At 49.1% G+C, this 23214-nt stretch overlaps 1 protein-coding gene across 6 annotated transcripts in view; it reads left to right on the top strand.

Moving 5' to 3' along the window:
* Positions 1–23214, top strand: part of LOC124046352 (rho guanine nucleotide exchange factor TIAM2-like) — a 106528-nt gene that overhangs the window by 37959 nt on the left and 45355 nt on the right. For 5 of the 6 annotated variants that reach the window (XM_046366644.1, XM_046366647.1, XM_046366646.1 and 2 more), the window contains 7 exons: positions 1893–2358; positions 3813–3976; positions 6900–7124; positions 10114–10299; positions 10552–10698; positions 14419–14475; positions 21685–21852. In XM_046366644.1, the coding sequence (XP_046222600.1) occupies positions 1893–2358; positions 3813–3976; positions 6900–7124; positions 10114–10299; positions 10552–10698; positions 14419–14475; positions 21685–21852 (1413 nt within the window). Of the gene's footprint in view, positions 1–1892; positions 2359–2449; positions 2471–3812; positions 3977–6899; positions 7125–10113; positions 10300–10551; positions 10699–14418; positions 14476–21684; positions 21853–23214 lie in introns of those variants that run through there. The other variant, XM_046366649.1, reaches the window with a different exon arrangement.

Genomic DNA, 23214 nt, shown 5'->3' with positions numbered 1-23214 from the left:
CCTTCAGGACAGATTAGTAATGAGCAGAGGGATATTTTTAGAGATAAATGGTCTCTTTCAGTGTTCTGACTCAAACTGTGAATTCTTCATGGGCAAATGTTGGAGCGTGATGTTTCCAACTGAGCTCTGGATAGTTTAATTGGAGCCATTCAGAGTTTTTATAGCTTCGTGCTGACACATTCACTGGGTCTCTTTGCCCTCTGGTGACTCTGGAGTCCAGGACAGAGACCGTTCAGGGGCCCACCCTGGCCTTGTTCTGTTCCTGTCTGGGGCTCTTGTTTCACCAAGGCCACTTAATCACCCACAGCTTCCAGTTGGCTCATTGATTCATATATCACCAAATCACAGCATCACAGCCCCTTTTCAACGAGTCAACCCAAATCAGGACTAATTCCAGCTCTTGTTCCCCTCCAGCTGGGCTCCAGAGCTCAGCTGTGGTTTAGGGGCGCACTGCGCCCTCCAAGCCAGCCTCTTAGGTCCAGTCCAGGTCCTTATGAGAATCAGCTGGGGTAGACGTGGTAGGAAAGGGGTGATTAGGTCACCCTGAAAGGTGAGACTGCTGGAAGAAAGAGGAGACTGAGAGGGAAAGGGAGACTGACGGACAAACGGGAGGAAGAGAGTAGACTGAGCGAGGGACTGGGGAAGGGCATCAGAACACTGTGTTTGAAGTGCACTCAACCCAGTTGCCAGGGGAGACCAGATGCTGCAATCTATTGGAGTGCAGGTGGGCTTTCATTACCCCTGAAAGAGAAAGAGTTCAATCCCATGAAGTAGTGTTCTACTGGGGTCAGGAAACCAGGGTGCCCTCACAGACTCAATTAAATTGTCTCAGTCTCAAGACCTTTAGTCGCCAGAATTCCAGGTTCAGGAATTTAAGTGTTTTTGTTGTGGGACTCCTCACTCTCTCACCTCATCCCACCCTCTCTCCATACCCTCTCCTCACTCTCTCACCTCATCCCACCCTCTCTCCATACCCTCTCCTCACTCTCTCACCTCATCCCACCCTCTCTCCATACCCTCTCCTCACTCTCTCACCTCATCCCACCCTCTCTCCATACCCTCTCCTCACTCTCTCACCTCATCCCCACCCTCTCTCCATACCCTCTTCTCACTCTCTCACCTCATCCCACCCTCTCTCCCTACCCTCTCCTCACTCTCTCACCTCATCCCACCCTCTCCCTACCCTCTCCTCACCCTCACCTCATCCCACCCTCTCCTCACTCTCTCACTCTCTCACCTCATCCCACCCTCTCACCTCATCCCACCCTCTCTCCATACCCTCTCCTCACTCTCTCACCTCATCCCACCCTCTCTCCATACCCTCTCCTCACTCTCTCTCCCTCATCCCACCCTCTCTCCATACCCTCTCCTCACTCTCTCACCTCATCCCACCCTCTCCCTACCCTCTCCTCACCCTCACCTCATCCCACCCTCTCTCCCTACCCTCTCCTCACTCTCTCACTCTCTCACCTCATCCCACCCTCTCTCCTTACCCTCTCCTCACTCTCTCACCTCATCCCACCCTCTCTCCTCACCCTCTCACCTCATCCCACCCTCTCTCCCTACCCTCTCCCCACTCTCTCACCTCATCCCACCCTCTCTCCTTACCCTCTCCTCACTCTCTCACCTCATCCCACCCTCTCTCCTCACCCTCTCACCTCATCCCACCCTCTCTCCCTACCCTCTCCTCACTCTCTCACCTCATCCCACCCTCTCTCCCTACCCTCTCCTCACTCTCTCACTCTCTCACTCTCTCACCTCATCCCACCCTCTCTCCCTACCCTCTCCCCACTCTCACCTCCTCCCACCGTCTCTGCCTACCCTCTTCTCACTCTCACCTTGTCCCACCCCTTCTCCCTACCCTCTTCTTCCCTCTATCTATGTGCTTCCAGGAGCCCCGGTATAAGGATGGCAGCGAGGTCTTTGACAGTGGAGTGGATGGCCTGACAGCTGACACCAGCTCTCCCTCCCAAGTATCCAGCCTGTGGTACCCTGGCGGTGTGGGGGCCTCCCGGGCCCAGTCGGCAGGGGCTCTCCACCACAGCAACGATGCCCTTCGTCAGAACATCTATGAGAACTTCATGCGTGAGCTGGAGACAGGGACTGGACAGGGCAGTAGTGGAGGAGGGGGAGCTGGTGAAAGGAGAGACCCATCTACGGGGACAGAAGAGGGGGAGAGCAGCAGTGAGTCTGCAGGGGGCTCTCTGGAGCAGTTGGACTTGCTGTTTGAGAAGGAGCAGGGGGTGGTACGCAGGGCCGGCTGGCTGTCCTTCAAACCCCTCCTCACCCTGCATAAGGACAGGAAGCTGGAGATGGTCACACGCAGGAAGTGGAAACAGTACTGGGTCACCCTGAAAGGCGAGTACTGTAGGGGTGGGTGAGCAGAGGGAAACAGTACTGGGTCACCCTGAAAGGCGAGTACTGTAGGGGTGGGTGAGCAGAGGGAAACAGTACTGGGTCACCCTGAAAGGCGAGTACTGTAGGGGTGGGTGAGCAGAGGGAAACAGGGTTTGGCACATTGCCGTCTAAGGTCCAGTCGGTCAGAATTTAATTGGACCTTGAATAGCTGACTGAAATGGAGTGGAGCTTGATGCTCTCTAGGTTGGGTCACATTGAAAGGTGAGTTAAAGGTGTGAGGAGAGGAGAGGGTATTCCAATTTACAGGTCCAGTTGATATGACCACTGTATCATGGAATACATCAACTGAAATGTAATTTATGCTGGGGGACAGAGGAGAAGGACAGGTTTAAGTAAAACTCTCTCTTAAAGAGAGTACAGACATACCACTTAAGTGAGGACAGCAGCTTCATGTGGTTTCCTTTACATAGCCTGTGCATTACATTTACCATAGACTGATTCTTCACTATCCTAAAAGCTTACAGGGAATTATTCTGGTGTATTTACCTGCTAAATGGGTAAACATCAGACCAGGTGCTAAATGGATAAACCTCAGACCAGGTGCTAAATGGGTAAACCTCAGGCCAGGTGCTAAATGGGTAAACCTCAGGCCAGGTGCTAAATGGGTAAACCTCAGGCCAGGTGCTAAATGGGTAAACTTCAGGCCAGGTGCTAAATGGGTAAACTTCAGGCCAGGTGCTAAATGGGTAAACTTCAGGCCAGGTACTAAATGGGTAAACCTCAGGCCAGGTACTAAATGGGTCAACCTCAGGCCAAGTGCTAAATGGGTCAACCTCAGGCCAGGTGCTAAATGGGTCAACCTCAGGCCAAGTGTTAAATGGGTCAACCTCAGGCCAGGTGTTAAATGGGTCAACCTCAGGCCAGGTGTTAAATGGGTCAACCTTAGGCCAGGTGCTAAATGGGTCAACCTCAGGCCAGGTGCTAAATGGGTCAACCTCAGGCCAGGTGCTAAATGGGTCAACCTCAGGCCAGGTGCTAAATGGGTCAACCTCAGGCCAGGTGCTAAATGGGTAAACCTCAGGCCAGGTGCTAAATGGGTCAACCTCAGGCCAAGTGTTAAATGGGTCAACCTCAGGCCAGGTGCTAAATGGGTAAACCTTAGGCCAGGTGCTAAATGGGTCAACCTCAGGCCAGGTGCTAAATGGGTAAACCTCAGGCCAGGTGCTAAATGGGTCAACCTCAGGCCAGGTGTTAAATGGGTAAACCTCAGGCCAGGTGCTAAATGGGTAAACCTCAGACCAGGTGCTAAATGGGTATGTGCACCCTCAGCCTTCCTTCCACTCTACTGTAAAATGACTCAAGATCAGCAGAGACAAATAAATGACCGTTAGAAGTCATTCTTCTGAGGTGTGGTCTTCCTCCCTCTAACAACCATCCTCTTCCTCTCCCTGCAGGTTGTACCTTGTTGTTCTATGGGAAGGGTTCTCCAGAGCAGGAGCTGTCTCCGCGCTACGCCCTGTTCGCAGAAGACAGTATCGTCCAGGCCGTTCCTGAGCACCCCAAGAAGGAGAACGTCTTCTGTCTCAGCAACAACTACGGCGATGTCTACCTCTTCCAGGTGATGCGTGCCGACTTACCTCACTCTCCAAACTGAACAAAGTACTGTCGTTGCCAACAGTAGTTACCCCAATTGACGGAGATGCCGGAGAAGCTGTAGATGCTTGTAGATGCTAAACTGTCTGTTCTGGGAAAAAATCCATGTGTTTTGTATACATACAGTACGTCGCCATGTGCTCACAGAGGTCACACTAGGTCATACCACCACTGTTTGAACTGCATTGCTCAGTCCAGCTGGTCACTCCTCCACAGTTACTGCCTGCGTGGCGTTAGCTCGGCGTCAGCTCACTGAGCACGTCGTGGTGTTGACGGTCGGATTTCCCCCATCGCTCTGCTCGGCTCCCTGTCAAGCTAAGTGTTCCAGCTAATTCAACACACAATTAAGGAGCAGAAGCTGTCACTTAGTGGGGAATGTTTTGTGTACCCTGAAAGGAACGTGTGTCTTGTGCTGCTGTGGCAGCTAACCTGGTTTGATAGCCTCTTCCTGCTTGGCCAGTCAAGCGGAACGTGTTCTGGTGACGTGTCCACAGTGGTTTTTGTCTGCTGCTAGATTACACTGACTGTGTCATTTTGTGATTTAACATGGGTAACTGGGATTCCAGCACTGTCCTGGGAACTCTTCACATTTCCCGGGAAAAAAATAAAAGGACAAGACCCGGCAAATGAACATTTCCCCCAATGTCAGAAAGAATGCAAATCCACAACATGCTCAGCATCAGATTAGCAAAAACATGTACATTATCCAAACAGGTTGTTTCATGGAAGCCTTTAGCGTATTTACTTCACACCAAATCGCCATAAACTGACAGCACACGCATAATAGACACCGCCAGACTGCACATGCAACCAGAATGCAGTAAATTAACCCTTCAGGAAACCTCTACTGTATAGACTATAAAAGTATGTGTGCCTCTTTGAGCAGTCCCAATCCCACTGAAGCCCCAAATCCTGACTCCTGTCTCGTATGAAAATTCCTAACGTTATTTTTTTATTCCATAGGTTGTATTATCAAAGCCTGTCTCTTGCCTATTCAAAATACCGCGATAACGTTTCTCCCACTTCTCTGCACTGTCTCGTACTTCCTGCCCGTATGAGAGTGTCGGTAGAGAATGTGCGATCAACCAACCGTATTATGGGAGTAGGAATGGGTCTTTTTAAAACAAGAGTTGTTCCTCATTAAGATACCTTGATATTTAAATGTCCACTCTTCATCTCCCCGTTATTCATGAGCAGATCTGCTGTATGTATAATCGTCATCTATATTTTGCCATATTGACGGAGGTTATCTAGCAGGCTTCCATTTTGGGTACTGTCTGAAGGGTCACAATGTCAGCTCAAAGAGGCACACCTCCTTTTATAGTCTATACAGTAGAGGTTTCCTGAAGGGTTAATTTACTGCATTCTGGTTGCATGTGCGGTCTGGCGGTGTCTATTATGCGTTGGCCATTTCACTTTTTTTCTGACTGCTGTTACAACGTGTGTATGCTTTGACAACGCTGTACTCGGGAAGCGCTCTGTGTCAAGAGAACCTTCTGCCAAATTGTTTTTCTTAAAAATAAAAGAAGAACCTTTTATTTAACTCTGCAAGTCAGTTAAGAACAAATTCAAATTACAATGACGGCCTACCCCGGCCAAACCCGGACGGCGCTGGGCCAATTGTACTGCAGTGATGCCTCTTGCACTGAGATGCAGTCTTAGAAATGCGCTGAATTAATTGAGGAAACATGTCAACGCTCAGAATTTCTGAATGGTCTGTTTCATAATTCACAACAAGGTCATTGACGAACAAAGATAATTACTCTGTAATGACTAAATATCAGTTTAATTTGCTCTGAAACCTTTACATAGCGGCGCAGCCAGGTCGACAAGATGGCGCCGCGCCCCTCTTATTCCGAGAGCTCTGGCATCTTGGTTTTAAAAGCTGTACATGTGCACTTCCGGTTTTTGCTGCATTTCCCGTGACTCTCGGGAGAAATATGAATATATTTATATGAATTGCTCCCGGTATTGAAATTTGGTAGATTTTCAGGAAAGTATGAATCCCTAGTGTGAGGCGAACAAACACGCTATTCAGCATAATCAGGCTGTATAATAGTGGACGGAGATGTTTTACAAGTGTAGTTACCCACATACGCACTCGCACACACTTGTTGTGTAGTTTTAGGCTGTATAATCGAGTAGTTCAAGTTAATGATTCTAGCTCGTAAATGATTATATGGAGAAGATTTCAACTCCAGCTGGAAGGTTTCTGTTTGTGTTCATATTTTGAAGAGCATCTGACTCCCTGACCTTATTTTCTCTGTTGGATACAGAGATTCTTGAGGCCTTGACTTGCCCCCCCCCCACCCCCCGGTAGTTTTCTTCCCCTCTCACGTTTCTGAGCTTTTTCTGAGTGTATTGCATGAAATCCCAGTTGTGGTGTTCGGGGTAAAGCTAGTAAAATGGTGAAGTGGACTTAACATTTCTCTGGAGTCTTAAGAGGTCAGGAAACCACTGGCGGTTTAAACTGGAGCACTGTAGAACCCTGTGTTCTCTCTCTCATTGTGTCCTGCACGAGTCACTCCTCCCTCAGCTTTCTAGCAGATTTCATACCATGTCCTCTGGTCATTTTTGTATAGGTTGACTGTATTGACTGAAGTTACGTATTATCCCATAGATTGGGGAAATGTGATATTGTGGTGAAATGCCGTGAGGAGTATAGGAACACAATATGCGTTATAGCTGTCAATCATCCGGATTTAGAGCCCCAACCCTTAACACGTCGTTCATGACGTCACTATTATGGCTGCGTCCTGCAGTGCTCTTACCATCGCATAACCGTTGAGAACAGATTATTTTACCGTAATAGTCTAGTTTGTACATTTTATGGTCTAATCTCATACCTCCCATCGTCTAATGTCCCACCCTCACCTCTGTGTGGTCAGGCCAGCAACCAGACAGACATGGAGAACTGGGTGACAGCCATCCACTCTGCCAGTGCCTCTCTGTTCGCTAAGCGCCATGGGAAGGAGGACACGCTTCGTCTGCTGAGGAGCCAGATCAGAGGCCTGCTGCAGAAGGTAGACATGGACGGCAAGATGAAGAAGATGGCTGAGCTGCAGCTGTCCATCGTCAGTGACCCTAAGAACAGGAAGGCCATCGAGAACCAGGTGAGGAGGATGATGAGGATCGGCGGTTGTTATAGCGATTGTGTTGTGGTGTCACAGAGAAGTATTGGTTAGTGTCCCTGAAAGAAACATGTTTTCGTTGTTGTTTTAATGTCCTGTTCTGTTAAGGTTGTTTTGTTGGGAATCTAGCAGCCCTAAAAATATGTGACGTGAATCACACCATGCGACTAAAATCCCATGTCGTCTTATTTCTGGAAGCGGTAGAAGTGGCCTATATGTAGCTAGTGGCCGTCAAAACACATACTCAGGGGAGAGAAGAGGCAGGCTGCTTCTTCCCATTGCATCATATTGGGAATCCAGATGTTGTGTACAATGGGCTCTCAACATGCGTTATCCCCTGTAAACAGCCTGTCTGAGGAGAGAAACCAGAACCAATCACTGATTCTCCCCACAGCTAAAACTGTCTTGTACATGTAACGGCGATGGCTAAAGATTAGCTTATCAACTCCCCACCTACTTAAGAGTATATATCAGATTCATAGGGAATCTACTTCCACAGCAAGACATGAGAGCTCAACATCTGAAAACGCGAAAAAGATGAATGGCTCGTGGGAATGACATGGAGGGCAGTGTCTGTCTTCCCAACTGACTTAGTGTCTGTTCCACGTTAGCTATCGCGGCACCTCGGGACAGAGAGACAGAGCACTCTGGAGCCAATGATAGGGTCAGAGGGGAAAGGGCGGGGTTAGGCCCCGAGACGGGAGCCCACGGCTGTTGATGAGGGGAGGTTAGAGGGCAGGGGGTGCAACAAGGGGCACTTTGATGTTTACCCTCCCCCTTCTCAAAATCAGTGCCAGCGGGGGGGAGAAAAGATGTTGCAGAGGAACATCAAAGGAGGCTGTATCTCTAAGGGAAGGCCCATTCCTGCCTTTTTTAATGGGCCTGATATGGGACTAAATAGAGACTAGGTAGGATTTCTCTAAAGCCAGATGGGTGCAGCATGCCTTCACTGTGATGATAGCGTCTCTCTGCCTTAGTCCAGGTTTTGCCAGCTGCACAGAGACACACATACATACCTCTCTCTGATTCTCAATCCGATAATGGCCATGCTTCTTTGATACGATGACGGATTAACATTGCCTGGCAGAATCAATCAGACATTTGAGTGTGGCGCTTCCATTAGTGACGGTGCAGTGTCCAATATTAAACAGTATCAACTATCAAACCCTAATCCGCCTGTCTCCCCATGTGTATCCTCTCCTGTCCCCCAGAATACACCATTATGGCTTTAGAGAAGCCATGGGGATACAGGGTTATCTCAGCAGATGTACCAAGCATGACGGTTAGGACAGCCCTGCCCAGACTCTGACCCTTGGATGACACTATATTAATGACACATGCCCATACACGAGATGTCTGTACACCAGGATCACATTGGCTCCTGAAGGGCATGATGTTGATCATGTCATTGGGCTGATGTGTGTTAGCGCTGTCTGAACACACAGCATTGTGCAGCAGGCTCATTGTTGGTCTTTGCAGTCCTGTTGATGTCATGGTGGAATGTTCTAGGCTCAGACAGCTCCCCTCCCCAAGTCATTCCCAACCATGAAGAATGCCATCAATGTGAATCAGCCTTCACGGGAGGACTCCATACTGTTCTGTATTGTAAATGAACTCTCTTCAGACCAGCACTATTAAAGTCAATTATATAGAGAGTCGTTTAACTCCACGGTTCTCTCGTTAAAGTGAACCTCCGAAGCTAACAAAAGAAGCACCCTCTCATACTTAGTGTTAAAGGGCATGTGTTCATTCTCTGTGCGTGTGCTTGTTGGTGAGTGTGCTGTGTGTATTTAGGGGGAGGGTTATATGGTGGTCTGGTGCTTGGCATCTCCCTTCCATGACTTTTATTGCAGAGAATAAGAGAGACTGCATTAAACACACACACACACACACACACCACATACACGCTCCACAACCCCCCCTCACTATCATCAACCTTAATACCCTGCCCTCACCCAGCGGCAGCTTGTGCCACCCCCACCCTTACCACCACATCTGTAAGCAATCCCAGTTTGATGGAATGCACCCTAAACTATCTCCCCCTCCCTATCTCCTCTCTCTGCCTGTCCCTCCCTCTTCTCACCTCTCCAACGGTTCCTCCCTCCCTGCCTCTTCTCACCTCCCCACCTCTTCAACTGTCCCTCCCTCCTCTTTTCACCTCCCCACCTCTCCAACTGTCCCTCCCTCCTCTTCTCACCTCCCCACCTCTTCAACTGTCCCTCCCTCCTCTTCTCACCTCCCCACCTCTTCAACTGTCCCTCCCTCCTCTTCTCATCTCCCCACCTCTTCAACTATCCCTCCCTCCCTGTTCTCATCTCCCCACTTCTCCAACTGTCCCTCCCTCCCTGTTTTCACCTCCCCACCTCTCCAACTGTCCCTCCCTCCTCTTCTCACCTCCCCACCTCTTCAACTGTCCCTCCCTCCCTGTTCTCATCTCCCCACCTCTTCAACTGTCCCTCCCTCCCTGTTCTCATCTCCCCACCTCTCCAACTGTCCCTCCCTCCCTGTTCTCATCTCCCCACCTCTCCAACTGTCCCTCCCTCCCTGTTCTCATCTCCCCACCTCTCCAACTGTCCCTCCCTCCCTGTTCTCATCTCCCCACCTCTTCAACTGTCCCTCCCTCCCTGTTCTCATCTCCCCACCTCTCCAACTGTCCCTCCCTCCCTGTTCTCATCTCCCCACCTCTCCAACTGTCCCTCCCTCCCTGTTCTCATCTCCCCACCTCTCCAACTGTCCCTCCCTCCCTGTTCTCATCTCCCCACCTCTCCAACTGTCCCTCCCTCCCTGTTCTCATCTCCCCACTTCTCCAACTGTCCCTCCCTCCCTGTTCTCATCTCCCCACCTCTCCAACTGTCCCTCCCTCCCTGTTCTCATCTCCCCACCTCTCCAACTGTCCCTCCCTCCCTGTTCTCATCTCCCCACCTCTCCAACTGTCCCTTATCACCACTCCTCCGTCCCGCTCTCCCGACAGATCCAGCAGTGGGAGCAGAACCTGGAGAAGTTTAACATGGACCTGTTCAGGATGCGCTGTTACCTGGCCAGCCTGCAGGGGGGCGAGCTGCCCAACCCCAAGAGCCTGTTAGCTGCAGCCAGCCGGCCCTCCAAAACCGCCCTGGGACGCCTGGGTATCTTCTCTGTGTCCTCCTTCCACGCTCTGGTGAGGCCCTTCATATGGCAAGGTTGAGGGGTAGGGCTGTCTCTCCAAATGATATAGAAAGTACTCTAGTTGACCAGAGTTTGTCGTTTAGAAGTCTGGTCTGGCGCGAAAGGTTTTCTACAGTAGTTAAAGATGTTCAGTTAAGGTGTAAACTCTCAAATTGCTGTAGGAGACTGAAGTTGAAGCAGGTTGATTGCTGTAAGTCTAGCTGCTGCGTTCGATCCTCGTGCTGACGGTGTGTTATGTCGTCAGATCTGTTCCAGGGATGAGGCCACACTGAGGCGGCGCTCCATGTCCCTGAGCCAGAGATCACGTAACAAGAGAGGCCTCTTCTCCTCCCTCAAAGGCCTCGACAACTTCACCAAGAAGGGCCGCGACAAGAGGCCGTCTACAGAACAGGTACAGTACCTGAACACACACACTGAACACACACACTGAACACACACACTGGCCCAGTCAATAACACTCCTGCGAGGAAATCAAATCATGACTTTCTCACAATTCTTGGAGAAAGTTCAAATGTGGCCCCGGGGTACTTTTCCCCCCCATCAATAAGATTTTGTTCATTAAACTCATATTTTTCTCTGAGTATTAAGTGCATAATCCACTCTTATGTAAACAGAGAGCATTTCAACCACAGGTACAGGGGGATTTAAGTCTCTCAGGTTAGTAATTACACTTCCACACAGGTTCATTATTTATTGATGTAGATGTCCGTCCACCCCCCTCTACCCTGAAGGTACTGCCCAGGAGTGTCAGTACAGTAGGTGGTCTATTTTAAGACCAGGAAAAAGACCTGGTTCCCATGATCAAGCCTATTAGGAAAATCCATGTATTTTAGATAATGGTGTGGTTCCTAGACCGAAGTAGGTGAATATTTTGAGGACACCACTACGATCTTTCCCTTGGTGTAATTCTTCTGTGAGGGAGGCTTCACTTTGTCGATTCATAAATGTTTCTCCTGCCGTGTCGTGGCTGTCACTGGAGCTGACTGACTGGTGTGTCTGTGATTGTAGGCAACATAAAGCACCCATCTGAACTGTAGACACTGCTAACTTCCTGCCCCTGATTCTCCTTAGTCCTCTTCATAAGAGGCCATGTGTCCTTAATGCCAACAGCAGGGTCTTTCCTGCTCCTCACCCCTCCCCCTCTGCGGGGGGCTACAGTATATGTGTGTGTGTGTGTGTGTGTGTGTGTGGTGTTATATGATGTTGTTTAGGGTGTGTTTGGAAGCTCTAGCAGGTTAGCTAATGAGACCCAGTTTGGTTTCACAGCGCAGAAGGCTGAGGTGTCACACGGCTTGTTGAAGCAGTGATGTAACATGAATTATTAAAAGCCATATGTGGTAAACTGCAGCCTGCTGTACCGGGCCCTGCAGCGACAAACAGATGGTTTGTGTAAGTCCACTAAATATTAAAACAGCTCCACGATTTTTCACAGGTTTCCCTCCTAAGCGTAGCTCTCCAGTTGGGATACTTTTCTGCTCCACTATGATGTTGATTCCTGTTAAGAGTGACTGCTTCAAAGGGGTTGTAGAAGGATGACCCCAGGTACATTTGCTGTCTTGTGTGGGCAGGGCTGGGGGTAGTGTGGGCAGGGCTGGGGGTAGTGTGGGCAGGGCTGGGGGTAGTGTGGACAGGGCTGGGGGTAGTGTGGGCAGGGCTGGGGGTAGTGTGGACAGGGCTGGGGGTAGTGTGGACAGGGCTGGGGGTAGTGTGGGCAGGGCTGGGGGTAGTGTGGGCAGGGCTGGGGTTAGTGTGGGCAGGGCTGGGGGTAGTGTGGACAGGGCTGGGGGTAGTGTGGACAGGGCGCTGGGGGTAGCGTGGGCAGGACTGGGGGTAGCGTGGGCAGGGCTGGGGGTAGCGTGGGCAGGGCTCTGGGGGTAGTGTGGACAGGGCTCTGGGGGTAGTGTGGGCATGGCTCTGGGGGTAGTGTGGACAGGGCTCTGGGGGTAGTGTGGACAGGGCTGGGGGTAGTGTGGACAGGGCTGAGGGTAGTGTGGACAGGGCTGGGGGTAGTGTGGACAGGGCTCTGGGGGTAGTGTGGGCAGGGCTGGGAGTAGTGTGGACGTCACATTGAGTCATCTCCCTTGACTAAGCCCAAATCCAATTTACTCTGGTTGGTCATTCCAAAATCAGAACCTCTCCCTCAGCACAGGACAGGCCCTCTCCTCTCCTCTCTCTGCTAGACAAGAGGGTGTAGCTTTACGCTAGAAGCTACCTGGCCAGGGTTTAGGTGCTGTAGTAGACAAGGCCGAGGAGGTTTAAGACTTCTAGACGGAGTTGGCTTTACAACAGTCAACCCGTGGTTATTACACCTACTGTAACAGGGCCTGCTCTGTGCTGCATTCAGTATGGGTTAGGTAGACAGAGGTCAGTGGAGTACTGTATGTGTCACTACTACTGCTTTCTGTCTGGAGAGGCCATGTTCTCATCCGAGTCTCATCTGTCGCGAGGCTGAGTGTTTAGGTTTAGCTAGGTTGAAGTACAGTAGAATAGTTATTGGTCATCCCTCTGAACCTGCAGACTCACCCTTCCTTAGAGGGCTAACTACACAACTTTGACGACACATACTAGTCCCAGGAAAGATATTAAAGGCTTTTAAAATAGCCACACATTTGTGAATCCTTGCATTAATCAAGTGTGCAACGTGATGTGCAACATGGTTTAGATGAGAAGTTCCTGTATAATTTGAATTGCTATCCTAATTTTGTTTGTCTACATACTGGGGTATTTACGGTATTCTAATAGATGCACTCACATGTGGAGGCTTTGAATGTGGCTTTGTCCAGGTCAAATTGTAGTTGATACATGTGCCGAATACAACACGTGGAGGCTTTAATGTGAAATGCTGACTTAAGAGCCCTTCCCCAACCATGAGTTACAAAGTACGACAAAAGCAAAAGCGACACAATAAAAGAACAATAGCAAGGCTATATACAAGGACTACCGGCGCCGAGTCAATGTCGAGGGGTACGAGGTAGCTGAGGTAATGTGTAAATGTAGGTAGGGGTAAAAATGACTAGGCAATCAGGATGAATTGAATAATGAACAGAGTATGGCGTGTGGGTCGGGTCCAGTGAGTGTGCATAAGGGGGTAGAAACTGTTCTGTTCTTTTTGGTCACAGACTTTGCGATCCGGTACCGCTTGCCATGCAGTAGCAAAGAGAACGGTCCATGACTTGGGTGGCTGGAATCTTTAACAATTTTTAGGGCCTTCCTCTGACACCGCCTGGTATAGAGGTCCTGGGTGGCAGGGACTGAGGCCGTACTCAATACACTCTGTGGCGCGTTGCAGTCGGATGCCAAGCAGTTGCCATACCACACATTGATGCAGCCAGTCAAGATGCTCTCAATGGTGTAGACGTATAACTTTTGAAGGATCTGAAGGCCCATGCCTTTTCAGCCTCCTGAGGGGGAAGAGGCGTAGCCCCCGTTTGAGGGTTCGCGTGGCAGATGTCTTGCCTACCCTCACCACCTGGGGGAGGCCCGTCAGGAAGTCCAGGATCCAGTTGTAGAGGGAGGTGTTTAATCACATGGTCCTTAGCTTAGTGATGAGCTTTGAGGGCACTACGGTGTTGAACACTGCGCTGTAGTCAATGAACAGCATTGTCACATAGGTGTTCCCTTTGTCCAGGTGGGAAAGGGCAGTGTGGAGTACAATAGAGATTGCGTCATCTGTGGATCTGTTGGGGTGGTATGTGTAAACAGAAAAGTTTCAAATCTGATGTTGACGAGGGATATTTTACTAATGTATAACCCCCCCCCTCCAGAGCTAGAGTAAAGGGTCTGGAGAGGGAGAGGTGTCCCACACACCCCTCTCTGCCCTGGTGGGCGGTCTCTCCTTTCATCTCTCTTCCTGCCACACACCAGTCTTATTATCCTCGGTCCTGTTTCTGGATCTCCACACTGCTTATTACTGCCGTGTGCCTCTGCTCCGTCCTCCGTGGGGATGATATCAAAGCCCCGGGCCCTCACGGCTCACTTTTTAATTAGCTACATAATAACAGTGTGTGTGTCTTTGTAATACGTCTGCTGCTATGGGCCACTGCTGTTTTAATAGGTGACTGAGGGGATTTTTTTTACGAGTCAAGTCAATGCGTGTTTCTTTTCGTTGCAGATCTTTGAAAGTGATGAAGGCGGACAGGCCTTCTGCCTCCCACACACTAGTTCTGAGGTGAGTCTATGACCCTTTTCAGAAATATGGATACCAAAATGTTAAAATACACCAAAAAAAAATGTTTGATGCCTGCTTCGGATTAGATATCAAACAAGGTGTCAAACAATCTTCTGGGTCATTGACTGATCGTCTACCGTCCAGGTTTTCTAAGTGATATGGCTGAAACATGGAACAGGAGAATGATGCGTCTCAGCCAGCTTCATGGATACGAATTACGACGGCAAGCCGCGTGATAACCTCTCCCAGGTGTTATCACAGGTCAGGGGTTAAGGGTCATGCCTGCATGTCGTGTCTCACGTAGGGCGTGATCAGGATGAAAGCTGAGATTCCTCTATTGCCATCTGCAGTGGTCTAACTCGACTGCCATTTCTGGACATCAAAAGGAGAAAAACCTGCACCCCAGTGGTTCTAAGGGGGAACATAAACCACAAGAAGAGATACGATACAAAGACAAGATCATAGAGCTCTAAAGTGAGTTATTTAACCTACCGGAACCAATTGGTCACCTTCAGCGTCTTACCCACGAGTAACCTTTAGACACCGTGTCCGATAGAAGCCCACGCTGACATTCTACCCCTCGCTGTCTAAAGGCGTGCTGGAGTTGGGCTGGTGCCTAGCCGAACCGAACGAGTGTCCTCGCATACTCACCGTCCTGTTGTGTTCGTTTCATGTTAATTCATTCTGTGTTCCCGGTCCAAAATGACCGACCCATTATAGCTGATTATGAATCCATAATAATACATATATTATCACCTAATGTCGTGTTAGATCTTTTATCAACTTAAGTTGATAAGTTTTGAACTTCTATTTGCTATTTATGGCCTGTAGGCCTCATTGACCTGAGCTCATACAACTAGTTTTTGAGTTTAAAAAAAAGCATAATGTATGGATTATTTAGACTATAACATATTGCGCTATTTATCACTGACTACTGTGTGTCAAAGTTTAACAAGGACTCTCTCCTCCTCACCAGAGTCATGATCAAAGATTGATCAAGAGCCTCACATACAGTATATCGCTTGGTCATTGTGCTGCCACAGAATGAATTGTGAGCAAGGCCTCTAAAAAGCTTTATGTACCAAAGCTGCGAGAAAAGTTCTATATATTATTGAAACAATGCAGCGATTGTTTGTGAGAATGCCAGCAGGCGTGGTTCCCGTGGGGGAAGATTCTATTGGGGAAAGGTTCCCGTGGGGGTTGCCATGGAAGCCAAGAAGGGGACTGAGGGGTGTGTGTGTTTGTGCTCAAACACACATGCATGTGGGGGTCTGGGAGAGGAAGTGTTTCCATCTGATGAATGGGCATGTGCCTGAACTCAATGTTCTACACTAATTGTAGTCTCACTCATTCATTTCTAATGACCGGTCATTTTTGACTGGGAACACCACAGGTGTACAAAAGTTAAATAAAACACCCAAAATGTAATGAAAATCATCCAAATGTATTTTGTGTGTTCAGATGCCCTGTGTGGACAAAGTCATGGGACTTTATGACAGTTCAGAGAAAACTTGTAAATCGGTCCTATTTGACTAGAACACAGCAGGGTTAAGACTTTCGCTTGAAAAACAAGAAAAAAGCAGCCAATAATAATGTTTGCCAATTTTTTGAGATGTTACATTTACATTTAAGTCATTTAGCAGACGCTCTTATCCAGAGCGACTTACAAATTGGTGCATTCACCTTATGACATCGAGTGGAACAATCACTTTACAATAGTGCATCTAAATCTTAAAGGGGGGGGGGGGGGGGTGAGAGGGAATACTTATCCTATCCTAGGTATTCCTTAAAGAGGTGGGGTTTCAGGTGTTGTAGCTAGTATATACCTCCTCAAAATACTCATAATTAATCTAAGATAACTCAAGAAATCTGTCATTCATTTTGCCAAAGAGATCTTAGTCGCGCAATAGAAAAATGTAAAAAAAAGGAATCGTCTCTCGTTGAATGCCAACGAAGACCTTATTGAAGAATCCCCCCCCCCCGAACTGTTTGGGATAGGAATTATGCGGACGCCTTAAGCAGCTGGGGGTTAAACCTCCAGACTTGTTCAGGTGGTGTATTTAGGGGCTCCTCTTTACAACACCAAGGTGATCATTCTAAAGTATTGCGAGACAGTGCTGAGAAGCTCTCTCAGTGTGGAAGTGGGGAGTGAATACCACAAATTCTCACTATCTGAGCGCTAACATAATGTAGATGCAACTGTAAACCCCCTTTGGTAACACACCTGTTGTCAGGCAGTTCCAAATACTGTCTAGAATTCTCTCACACAGATAGAACTGTACCTCTGTTGTCTGTAGCTCTTCTGCACCCCTGTTCATCCATACAAAACAACTTGTCCTGAATGTGTTGGGATCTATGGGACAGATAGTTTGACATGCAAACGGGTGGTCTGGTCACAATGAACACACGGCGAGAGCAGTATATCTGTGCGGCAGCCTCCCCCGTCACCCCTCTGGACACAAAGCTCTGCATTGAGATGGAGTCAGAGAGTAGCGGACCAGGGTGAATGTGGCCAATGTTACAACCATATGGCCACCTCTAACACCAAATGCTCCACCCAGCCACAGAGTAGGATGTGGCTGAAGAAGGGACAAAGGTGGCCTTTCTTCAAGACGAGCTTTCAATGTTGTTGGGAAAGTGTTACAATCTTTTACCCGTTTCCCCCTCCACCCGGGAGTTGGATGAGGACACGTCTTTCCCAGAGGCCATTTTTAATTTCTGAAGAGATTTATGATCTAATGGCTCAGAGAAGAGACGAGCCAGCCCCATTTGCATTTCAACCTGCCTCTCTGTTCTCTATCCAGTCAACACACTGTCTCCTGTTTGATGGCTTTGACTTGTTCTCTACCGTTTTGGGGTCTTTCTGGATCTTCATTTCAGCAATGGTTCTATTAATCAATCATCTCCAACTCTCATAACCCACTGAAGGATTGGGTGGATTGGGGGGGGGGGGGGGGGGGGGTGTGGCTATGTTCTTTTATGAGATGGGCTTCTCCACAGCTGTCTCAACAGGCTGGTGATGTGTTGACATTGTTTAAACAGGCTAGGAAGGAATGCTGCAAATCGGGGGGAGCTTCAGCTTGTTGATGAGGGATATGGAGGGCTCTGATGGTGGCTGCCAGCGAACCCTCATCACCTGTATCCCTTAGGAATGAATGGCATCATGGTGCTCCTGTACAAATCTTTGGCTCTCCAGAGACTGTGACAGACCATGTCAGTCCTGTGAGATCCCCCTGACCCCAATTCCCCCACCATGCCCCTGTTCCACCTGTCACCGCCTCTATTCAACCAGCAGTTCTCTGACCTGTTGTACTGTAGTTGACCTCTCACCCCCTTCCTCTGCCGCTGTGCTGTTGCCGCCCCCATCCCTCCTTTTCTGCCACGCTTTGTTACCCGTGAGCACCGCCACCTTACTGCATGTGAGGTCAGAGGTAAGGAAGTGCCGGTTATGTTAGCTTCTCCCTGCTTTCAAAAAAGCTTTTCGGCGAAGCAGAACATAACATTATGTTAGGTCAGCAACTAGTCACAGAAAGCATACAGCGATTTGAGGAGTCACAAAAAGCAAAGAGAGGAGTCACAAAAAGCAGAAATATTGATAAAATTAATCACTAACCTTTGATATTCTTCATCAGATGACACTCCCGGGACAACATGTTACACAATACATGTATGTTTTGTTCGATCAAGTTCATATTTATATCCAAAAACCCCAGTTTACATTTGGCTTTGCCTCCAAAACATCCCGTGAATTTGCACAGAGACACGTCAAATCACAGAAATACTCATAATAAACATTAATAAAATAAGTGTTATTCACAGATTTAAAGATATATTTCTCCTTAATGCAACCGCTGTGTCAGATTTCAAAAAAGCTTTACGGAAAAAGCAAACCATGCAATAATCTGAGTACAGTCCCAGATGACATACACAACCCAATAATATATCCGCCATGTTGGAGTCAACATAAGTCAGACATAGCATTATAAATATTCACTTACCTTTGATGATCTTCATCAGTGTTGACATATAGTGGAAGCCTTAGGAAGTGCAAGATGACCCATATCCCACTGTATATTCAATAAGGGCTGAGTTGAAAACCTACAAACCTCAGATTTCCCACTTCCTGGTTGGATTTATTCTCAGGTTTTTGCCTGCCATATGAGTTCTGTTATACTCACAGACATCATTCAAACAGTTTTAGAAACTTCAGAGTGTTTTCTACCCAATACTACTACTAATATGCATATATTAGCATCTGGGACTGAGTAGGAGGCAGTTTACTCTGGGCACGCTTTTCATCCAAACACACGAAAATGCTGCCCCCTATCCATAAGAAGTTAATACATTTCCTCTTGTTTAAAAAAAATTGTACATTTCTATGTTACACGAAGATTTGCCCGAGCTGTAGTGTTTGTATGTTCGCCTGTTGCTAGAAGGTACTGTTCAGAGTTGAAAGTGTTTTGGAGTGGTGGTTAGCGCTGACATGAAGTGTCCATTACTCTTGATTCCATTTTAGAAGGTACCGGATGGTTGTTGGCTGCTAGAAATGATTTCCCCTCTTAAGTTAGGAAATACTGAAGTTTGGGTTTGCAAACAAACACACACACATTGAGGGCTGATGCATGCTGAGGCTTGGCTTGGCCTGTGGAAAGTTGACCAGGCCATTACAACCCTGCCTGGGGCCATGAATGAGTGCACAGTCACTCGGCAGCTACTGTGCTTGAGGTGAAGAGGCAGACTGGTCACCAAGCGCCAACTGAACGTTTAGTTTCCAGTCACACCGTGTTAGATGGACAGACAGACAGACAGGGTGGATGTTATGCAACCTTTGCCATGACAACCCGTTTTTCTCTCTGAATGTATAAACATGGCCTCATTAACCCACAGGAGAGGACAGAAAGTTGTAGAAGAACCAGCTCTCTGTTGCTTGTCTACCCAAAGGTTTGAGCAACACATTGGCCAAAACATTGGTAGGCTTTATGCTGGCAGTGTTCTGTCAGGTTATTCTTTCCAAATGGACATGTTGTTGGAAAATTCAATGACTGTTTTTTTCTAGCCACCTTGGTCAGAAAGCCAGTGTGTGTGTGTGTGTGTGTGTGTGTGTGTGTGTGTGTGTGTGTGTGTGTGTGTGTGTGTGTGTGTGTGTGTGTGTGTGTGTGTGTGTGTGTGTGTGTGTGTGTGTGTGTGTGTGTGAAATCCCCAAAAGTCCCCACAAGGATAGTTAAAAAAGGAAAATTGTCCCTTGTTGGGACCTGGGGATAAAGACTATTTTAGGGTTAGACAAACATGCCCGACAAACATAGACCGAGTCAAAGAGACCTTAGTCTCCCAGTCAGGTCTCTGGGGGAGAATGTCTCCCAAGGTTTTCCTCTGTGACACACCAGCAGACAGACAGACCGCATCCAGGAGCCACACACACCACTCTGTTGGCTCTCCAAGTGGCAGACCTCCACCTCTCTCCTCCAGACCTTACCATAGCAACTGGAAATGTCTATCTCGTTGTGACTTTTGAAACATGTTTGAGTGGTTCTTCGCGTTGTGGAGCCTGTATAGCAGCTGTGGTCTGTGGTGTTACTGTGGCGTCGCCCACAATCTCTTTCCCTTCAGAGACATGGAGTCGCAACCAAAAGCCAAATACTGCAGCTTCTGAGGCCCAGTGGCAGGACACAACCCAGCATTAATGCTAACCCCAACCTCATTGTTAATGTGGATAGGGAATAATTGGCCTAAGGGCCTCAGATGGTCTCCTGGAAAGAGCCTGTAAAGGCAGCCATTAATCCGTCACTAAACATGAAATCATCTGGATGGCACTTAGAACTAAATGGGGCTATTATTATCATGATGATGCTAGGTCTTTTTGTAGATCTGTGCAGATGTCGCCCGTCTAGACACGTTCCTCGCAAACTCTGCCAATAGCCCCCTGTAATCAATCCTCTTGTGTCCACCATCATTATGATGGTTATTATATGAAACGACTCCACCCTGCGATGTCTAAATGGCTAATTGCATGACATCTCTGCACTGAACTTTGAGTCACTGCCAGTTTCTGCATCGGTTTAATAGAAGCCTATTGATCTGTCCGCTGACTGATTTTCTCTCTCACCCTCTCTCGCCATCTCGCCCTATCTCTCTCTCGCCATCTCGCCCTATCTCTCTCTCGCCATCTTGCCCTATCTCTCTCTCTGCCATCTTGCCCTCTCTCTCTCTCGCCATCTCGCCCTATCTCTCTCTCGCCATCTTGCCCTCTCTCTCTCGCCATCTTGCCCTCTCTCCTCGCTCGCCATCTCGCCCTCTCTCTCTCTCGCCCTCTCTCTCTCTCGCCCTCTCTCTCTCTCGCCCTCTCTCTCTCGCCCTCTCTCTCTCTCGCCCTCTCTCTCTCGCCCTCTCTCTCTCTCTCTCTCGCCATCTCGCCCTCTCTCTCTCGCCATCTCGCCCTCTCTCTCTCGCCATCTCGCCCTCTCTCTCTCACCATCTCGCCCTCTCTCTCGCCATCTCGCCCTCTCTCTCGCCATCTCGCCCTCTCTCTCGCCACCTCGCCCTCTCTCTCGCCACCTCGCCCTCTCTCTCGCCACCTCGCCCTCTCTCTCGCCACCTCGCCCTCTCTCTCGCCACCTCGTCCTCTCTCTCGCCACCTCGTCTCTCTCGCCACCTCGTCTCGCCACCTCGCCCTCTCTCTCGCCACCTCGCCTCTCTCTCGCCCTCTCTCTCGCCACCTCGCCCTCTCTCTCGCCACCTCGCCCTCTCTCTCGCCACCTCGCCCTCTCTCTCGCCATCTCGCCCTCTCTCCCGCCATCTCGCCCTCTCTCTCCCGCCATCTCGCCCTCTCTCTCTCCCGCCATCTCGCCCTCTCTCTCTCCCGCCATCTCGCCCTCTCTCTCTCCCGCCATCTCGCCCTCTCTCTTTCCCGCCATCTCGCCCTCTCTCTTTCCCGCCATCTCGCCCTCTCTCTCTCCCGCCATCCCGCCCTCTCCCGCCATCCCGCCCTCTCTCTCTCCCGCCATCTTGTCCTCTCTCGCCATCTCGCCCTCTTTCTCTCTCTCGCCATCTCGCCCTCTCTCCGTCTCTCTCGCCATCTCGCCCTCTCTCTCGCCATCTCGCCCTCTCTCTCGCCATATCGCCCTCTCTCTCGCCATCTCGCCCTCTCTCTCGCCATCTCGCCCTCTCTCTCTCTCTCTTGCCCTCTCTCTCCCGCCATCTCTCTACTTTCAGAGACTGGACAGCTTGGCCAACCACTACTCTCTGGCTCCCCCCGAGAGTGGCCTTTGGGAGAGCAGTGGAGAAACACTGACCTGTGTGTACATGCCCGACAGCCACGCCATCCAAGTGCCTATGAGACGAGACCATACAGTGGCTGATGTCGTCTCCCTAGCCTGCAAGGTGAGAGTCACAGAGAAGTGATTTTGTTATGATGTTCACGTTCCCAGAACGAAGCCCTGTGAGTGTTAATATTATGGCAGATATATCTTTGATTTGAATAGAGGCACTTAAGAGAGAAGCTTTTACTTTAGGTTATGCCTTGCTTTTATTGACCCTGCTTTTATTTATTTTTTAAACGACACTCTGTCAATGTAATCATGTTAAAAGCTCCAATCTGTGAGTAATTTGACCAACCCACACTCTGCTGCCATTTGTGACACACTCATGTATTTATTTATTGTTATGCCCATTGTAGAACTCTGTAGAATGTTCCAGATGTTTACTGTCTCTGTCTCATTGTCTGGCCGTCTCTGTCTCATTGTCTGGCCGTCTCTGTCTCATTGTCTGGCCGTCTCTGTCTCATTGTCTGGCCGTCTCTGTCTCATTGTCTGGCCGTCTCTGTCTCATTGTCTGGCCGTCTCTGTCTCATTGTCTGGCCGTCTCTGTCTCATTGTCTGGCCTGTCTCATGTCTCATTGTCTGGCCGTCTCTGTCTCATTGTCTGGCCGTCTCTGTCTCATTGTCTGGCCGTCTCTGTCTCATTGTCTGGCCGTCCTGTCTCATTGTCTCATTGTCTGGCCGTCTCTGTCTCATTGTCTGTCTGGCCGTCTCTGTCTCATTGTCTGTCTGGCCGTCTCTGTCTCATTGTCCGTCTGTCTCCCGGCCCACACACACTGCACTCTCTGACCTGTGTGTTGGCACACTCACCTGCCCTCACTCTGTCTCTCTCAGGTGTGTGACAGAGTGGATGGCTAGCTAGTTCATTCTCACCCACACTTCTTGTGCCGGGACGATACCAGGATTGCGATACTTGTTAGTATCATGGCAAGGAGACACAAAGATGATTTTTAACTTCTTTAGGAAAACAGCCCTATTGTTGGAAATAAACATTGTCATCCGAACGATATCATAACCGCCATCGATAAGAGACAGTACTGTGCATCCGTATTCATTGACCTGGCTAAGGCTTTCGACTCTGTCAATCACAACATTCTAATCGGCAGACTCAACAGCCTTGGTTTCTCAAATGACTGCCTCGCTTGGTTCATCAACTACTTCTCTGATAGAGTTCAGTATGTCAATTCGGAGGGCCTGTTATCCGGACCTCTGGCAGTCTCTAAGGGGGTGCCACAGGGTTCAATTCTCGGGCCGACTCTTTTTCTGTATATATCAATGATGTCTCTCTTGTTGCGGGTGATTCTTTGATCCACCTCTACACAGATGACACCATTCTGTATACATCTGGCCCTTCTTTGGACACTGTGTTAACTAACCTCCAGATGAGCTTCAATGCCATACAACTCTCCTTCTGTGGCCTCCAACT

This window comes from Oncorhynchus gorbuscha, linkage group LG10, assembly GCF_021184085.1.
Source record: "Oncorhynchus gorbuscha isolate QuinsamMale2020 ecotype Even-year linkage group LG10, OgorEven_v1.0, whole genome shotgun sequence".
Taxonomy (NCBI): domain Eukaryota; kingdom Metazoa; phylum Chordata; class Actinopteri; order Salmoniformes; family Salmonidae; genus Oncorhynchus; species Oncorhynchus gorbuscha.
Note: the sequence above shows the minus strand (reverse complement) of the source record. Positions and strands in the feature narration are given on the sequence as shown.